The sequence below is a fragment of the Amphiura filiformis genome, unplaced genomic scaffold, assembly GCF_039555335.1.
Source record: "Amphiura filiformis unplaced genomic scaffold, Afil_fr2py scaffold_123, whole genome shotgun sequence".
NCBI lineage: Eukaryota > Metazoa > Echinodermata > Ophiuroidea > Amphilepidida > Amphiuridae > Amphiura > Amphiura filiformis.
Window position 1 is genome coordinate 194370 of NW_027305587.1, and position 6973 is coordinate 201342.

At 35.6% G+C, this 6973-nt stretch overlaps 1 protein-coding gene across 1 annotated transcript; it reads right to left on the reverse strand.

Annotated features, from left to right (window-relative positions):
* Positions 1-1494: 1494 nt before the first annotated feature.
* Positions 1495-6439, reverse strand: LOC140145057 (monocarboxylate transporter 12-like). The gene is given in 4 exon segments (XM_072166844.1): positions 1495-2001; positions 2004-2062; positions 4981-5121; positions 6263-6439. Coding segments are annotated over 4 exon segments (879 nt in total). The 5' UTR covers positions 6435-6439.
* Positions 6440-6973: the final 534 nt, after the last annotated feature.

Below are 6973 nucleotides of genomic sequence, written 5' to 3' on the forward strand. Positions count from 1 at the left end.
GCAAAGTTCATTCACATAAACATAAGTGCATACAATATTTTACAAATGTTTACTTATCCGGTAGTCTTCTTTTTCCTTTTGATTATAAAGTTCTGTTGCACTCAATGTTCCCGGACGAATGACGTCAAACGTGTCCAGCGAAGGCCACTGTCCAGCGAAGTCCCAACTGTTAACTTGAACTTATATAATCCAATGCGTACAAATCCTGGTACAGATGGCAATCTCACCATCCACCCGCTTTCTTTAGGAAACAGGCTTTATTCCACGTGCTGCTCCACTTACATTGACAGATTTGTCTTTTCCCCTTTTCGTAAACTAGACTTCAGCAAGTCTAAGGAACATATAACTAATTCCCTTTTTGGCAAGTCTTGCGGTTAGCACAGCTGTGTGAGTGAACATGACACCACTGCCCGCCCACTGCATACACACGTGCATGGTGAAATTTGAATTTTGACAGATATATTTACAATAAAAACACCTTTAAAAGGTTGGTCGATTTCACATTTTATGTTATCTACAGAAGGTGTGAATTATCCTTCATGCATACATCACTTTAGATCTGAAATCGACTAAGCAATAATGACACACGGGCAATTCTAAAACAACATCTTTTGCACAGAGTTCAATGGGATTTGAAAAGTAAAGTGGCAGTTGAAACTCTAGTGATAACACTTTTACAGTGCATGATGGGGCTTCCTTAAATCATCCTCTGATCTCATTCGTTCTGATTGGAAAAGTAGCACTTTCGCTACGTAAAACAATGTAGCTATGCAATCATATAGCTCATACTTGGATCACTGGCATATATCTGCCACGGAAATCTATTGCTTCTGTCTCTGATACCGAACTAGTAAAACTCAAAAGTCCCAGTTATATTAAAAGATCATTCTGTCACATTCACCATATTTTAGCCACATGTTTTTTTCATACGCAATGATCATTCTGTAAAATATGAGGATTTCCCAATCCACTGACTGACTTTGTTAATATTGTGATAACATGATTAAATCATGGAAGGAATTCCCATCTTTCATAAAATAGCTTTTGCAAACAAAGTTAAATGATTAAAAGCTATTAAATTAAAAAGGGCACAACGTTACAATGTTAAATCCTAATATGTAAATTATCTGACGCTCATTTCAGCACGAAATATCAATGTTTAATCATTTTAATTGAGAGAGAGAGAGACTGGGTGAGCCAGTCAAAAAAGAGGATGTGCTCTTACTTCAAGCTATTTCAGCTACTCACCTGAAATAAAACCAGCAACGAAATCTCCAAGAGCGAAGAACATCCAAGCAAAGCTGAATCCTTCAACCACACGATCTTCTCCCAATACCTCTGTTGCAGCTGCAAATGTCAAAATTGGCAATATTCCAGTAGCGAATCCATTTACAAAGGCAATAAGTGCCAATGCCCAGAAGCTGTTTACAAGGACGTCAAAACCAAAGGCTATTGCATTAGCCGAAGCTAATATAACCATTAATTGTATTGCCGTTATGTTATGTTACAATTCTTGATTATTGGTCCCATCAAAGGCCGGCCAAATAAAGCGCCCAGTCCACCGCAAAATGATAGGAATGAGGCAGTTTGAGGTGGTAAACCTTTTCCAATGGCATGAGGTACGAGAAATATTGTCCATCCTGTAAACACTACGCCAGTAAGCATATGTGCAGCAATAATCGGAATGAATTTAGGATTCTTTATGAGATAGAATGAAATGTATCTTGAAATATTAGCAGATACATTCCGTATATTGGGGCACCTGGACTGCTGAGCGGCAGATTCGTCTGTTACTGGGATCGCAGAATATGGTTGTGCGGCTATATCCCTTCTCTGGTTTACTAATAGGCCACAAACAACAAGATGGGAATTAAGGGCGCTTAGTAGCATAAGAGCTCCTCTCCAGCCATAAATCTGAATCAGGAATTCACATATGGGTGGTAGAACCATCATACCTAGTGCGCCACCTGCACTTGTCAAACCCCAGATGTGGTTGGTATTACTGGGAAGTAATTTTTGGTTGTAGCCAAAGAAGCTATGAAGACCATGTTAAAGCTGCACCCTGTAAACGGAAATATGAAGTTGATCATAATATGATAATCTACTTTGTTTAAATATGACCGTTCGTAGGTCCAATATAGGCATACGGTCTATCTAAAAACGTAATAATTTTGAGGACAGGTTACCTCCAATCTGTTTGTTGGTACGGTTTACGGGAAGTATTCGGCAATTGTGTATATAAACTACAATAAGGGACATGTCATGATCTGTGCTGCACATTTAGTGCACATGTTGACCAAAAAGAAAGACAAGGAGCAGCTGTGAAATTACTGATAGCCAACATATTCTGTCTTTATCATGTTTACGGAGCCACATACAGGGTGTCCCAGAAAAAATTACCGAGCGAATAAAATTGAACGTAAGTCGAGAAATAGACATCAGAATCAAAAAATTTTAAAATGTATCGCATAGCTTATTTTGTTGTGCATCACATACGAAAACTTTATTTGATTCGGTTGCCTGGTTGCGAAGAAATGAACGATTACATAATGCGTGCATCAATTCAGTTCATTCCAAGTTTGATCAACAGGCGCTTTTTTCATACTCGCTCACCGCTTCCTAAAGTTTGTGTATCTTATTAAATTTAGTCCACATTATCTATTTTATAATCGGACGGTGTTATGTGATATGTCATTCATGCCTTCACTGAAGATGAATAACAGTTTGTCGAGAAAACTTTGATTTCTGCAATTGGAAGCTTTCCAACTTCAATTCTTTATGTTGTGCAAATATATTATATTTTAACTTTCTAATGAACATTTGAGCCAAGAATAACAATGATCAAGTGCTTACAGCTTTACGTGTGATTTTTGATGCCATGCAACATTAATGTTGAAGTTTTAAAAGATTTAAACTTTGCATTATAATTTCTTGGAAATATTCGAAAAACAGTAATGTGTGTGTAAAAATTTTTTAAGCCAGCTGGAATTCTTTATGCAATAATTCTTTATGCAACATTTATATCTACATTAACGAAAATGTATATTTACAAATACCGAGCATCATCTTACATGCAAGCTTTCATTTTCAATATCGTGCAGGTTTTCAAATTTGAACAAAACCTAATTAAATGTTTTGCAAGAAACAGATTGTTTAAAAAGAACGAAAAGGATTTCACAGAAATATGAAGCCCATGGACAGTTAACCATTAGTATGCATTGTGTTGAATGATCTTTCTTTCAAACTTGGAATGAAGTGAATTGACGCATGCGTTATGTAATCGCTCATTTCTTCGCGATCAGTCGACCGATTCCAGTAAAATTAGCATATAAGATGCAGAATAAAATGGGCTACACGCTGATGTTTAGATTTTTGGATTTTGATGTCTATTTCTCGACTTATATCCAAATTTATTCGCCCGGTAATTTTTTCTGGGACACCCTGTATTATCAGTGGCGTAGCGCTACCCAGCAAACACAAAAATATTTTTAAAACGTTTTAAACATGTTATATTTTGGGGTTTGGTTTAGATAAAAACGTTTAATAACATTAAAATGTTGGGTTATATAAAGGTCATGGAAACGTTTTAAAACGTTTTAAATGAAAACATAATGCAACAATATTTTTAAATTGTTTTAAAAATGTTATTGTAAAATATTTTTTGATATTTTGTTAACACTTAAGTAACATTATATTAGCATATTTGCAATAGGTTATCAACTGATATTTTTGAATGTTATAAAAATGTTTTATACCCTTTATACGTCCTTAATATAACCCGACATTTAAACGTTTTCTGCCAACCTTTTCTAACCTTTTACGAATGATGTCGAAAACGTTTTGTGTTTGCTGGTAGTCATCCTATGGGGAAGGGCATCAACCGTGGGGAACCAATTTTCCTATGAATTATCTAAATTTTCAAATCGATAGGAAGAGCACGTGCCCCCCCTTGCCCCTATGACGCTACGCCACTGCTCACTAATATTAGGGTGGCCACAATGCTAGCTATTGTGTGTACCCTGCTTACATACACAAATGTATGGTGGAAATTGTAACAGATTCTGCAGCAGTTGGAAAACTTTTGGGCATTTTGAATTCCATATAATTTGTCTCCTAGTAACTTCTGTGCAAACCCGACTACCTAATTAGAAATTAGAACATTTTCTGCTCGTAATGAAGGTGAATATAGCATTTTGTACGGTCACGCATAAAAAGTTACGCACAAAATAATTTTTTGTCATCAAATAAAACTATTTTCCCAAAGATGTACAATTATGCTATATTCAGTTTTACAATCTAGACCCTCAGAGCAAAATCCTGTGCAAAAATCAGACAATTTGGTTGTGTAGTTTGGGAAATACAGGCCTTTGAAGGTCATAATTGGCACATACTAGCGCCCTCAATGGTGAAAATCACACATATTTACCTTAAAAGTCCTGGCAAAAGAGTTATTTTTGTGATTTCAGCCATTTTAAAAATGTTGTAAAGAAGCAAATATAGCAATTATGACCCTGGATTTTTTTTAATATTTGCATAAATGAACATTAAATAAACAAAAACAATACATCTCATGCCTTCTTTGGCTTTATTCCCACAATTATCGCTTCATGAATATGCAAATTTATGACAAAATCAGGATTTTCCTAAAAATGGGGTAAAATGGCCAATTTTGTGAATCTTTATAAGGCTGTATCTTCGCAACGGATTGTCCGATTGAGTTGATTCAAAAGCTTTTTTAAATCATTTTGCAGAAGGAACAATCCTGATAGGAAAAGTAATTCCAGGGGTGGGTTTGAAATTTTCATGTGACCACCCTACTAATATAACGTTTTTTCTTCCATGGTATCAAGACTTCGCAATAACGACCCGCGGAATAACGATTCATTGGATATGGATACGTACTAATCATTCTTTCTGGTAATATGCATGAATTTACAAAAGAATTTACTAAAACCAAACAAATATGATTATAATACGAACCTGTGAATATGATCAAAACACCAAACCATGTAATAGTATTCACCAGCGCTGCAAACGACAAGCTACATGCGCATAAGATACCACCAAAAACTAAGACATGTCTCTCTCCAAATGTGCAAGTAGCGTAATCCGATAGCGGAGCTTTATCAAGTGAAAAATAAATAAACAAAATACGTCACAAAACGAAAGTAACCACTCATTTGAGTGGTCATACAATACAGATTGAACTATGAATAATCTTTTGTTTCATAAAGTGACCACGTAAAACAGACCTCAAACAGAACGCTACTTTATTTTATTGCCACATTTTAGCTCCAATGCCATACAATTTTGTGCTTAGGCGACAAAAAAAGAAAACCCTGTTCTACGAGCCCGACCGACCCAGATTTTGAACAAATTGGGAAGAAAAAAAAATTCCTGTACAAATGAATACCGACCCAAATTTCGGAAATTTCAGGAACAATTTTTGTTTTTTTGTATTTCCTCAAATTGCAAATTATTTACAGATTTTGGAAATTTTTTGGGTCATTTTCCAAAAGAAAATTAAAAATGGCCGACCGACAGACCCTACTTGAAAGGTCCGTCCGCCTGTAGAACATGGTTTATTTTTTTCGTCGCCTTAAAGCCATATTTTAAAATTTACTGAGGAGAACGCCCTTATTGTAATGTACTTTATTAAACTAACATACCCTGCAAAACTCCAGGCTTTAGGTGCTGTGGTTGTGACAAAATCCGAGGTTTTGAATAGTCTTACTCTTACGCCCCAGGTGGTGTCAATTAAACGAAGAGGAATAAAACGGCGGCGTACGTCGTTTAATTATTACGACCAAAACATAAGTCGAACGTGTACGCGATACCTTCATAACAGTAGCATGGCGTGCGGGAAGGTCATAACACATCAAATGGACCGACCTCCGTCACGATCGACAGAGTGGTACGCATTGGCGGCATATGATTTCTTTGTTTTGTCTGATATGTTCGGGTCTAAATTAAAAGGGGCATATCTGACAGTGAAAACTAACATTTTGTGGAAAAGAAATAAAAATTGTATTTCTTATGGAAATGTTACAATATGGCTTTAATACAATACTGAATTCGATCAGGAACCAGGCAAATAGTATAATATCCTTACAAATATTTTTGGAACATTCCACGTGTTTCAGTGCAATTGCTTACTATTACCATGATTACTTCGAAAGTTTGATCTTAAAAGTTTATCATCAATCACGATGTGATGTAAAAATTAAACTACTTATATGGTTAACAATTAACATCATCTTACAAATAACATTGGTAAATGCTCTGCATGTAGCTATCCATATTCCCAATGCTGTGCTCGATGTTTGAAGGCCTTCCTGAAGCGGTTGAAAAAACACGCCGAAACATTTCAGAGTTCCTAATTCCCAGAAGTTGACCAGAAATATAGCTAAAATAATGCCGATAAACTTTAACATGGTGATCATCTAAAACCAAAATGTACAATGTTAAAATGCTTAGATTTGTCAAAAACATCAAAATGCTCCGATTTTGCCAAAAGAGGTGTCAAAATGTTTGTTTTGATCAAACAATTCAAATAAGGATAGGACTGCCCCATCTTGGATGTTTCGTTACCGACAGCAAAATAGGTCAAGGTCAATTAGGCCTCAATGGAACTTGACCTATTTTGCTGTGTTACCTAGGTAACGAAACATCTTTGATGGTGCAATCCTACCCTTATTTGAATTGTTTTATCAAAACGAACAATTTCAACCTCTTTTGGCAAAATCGGAGCATTTGAACTTTAAACAGGGTCAAATAATTGATTGTTATGTAGAATATGAAAGTGAAAAAGAAGATTATCGGTCAAATATTACCCTAAACTAGAATAATCTTTTCTTGATTCACGGTCATTGGTTTCAGGAACAATAACACAAAACGACCAGTAAGATATTACCCTGACGTTCATTGTATACATAAACTTAGTCTGTTCAATTTTGCATAAAGCGAAAAAAAA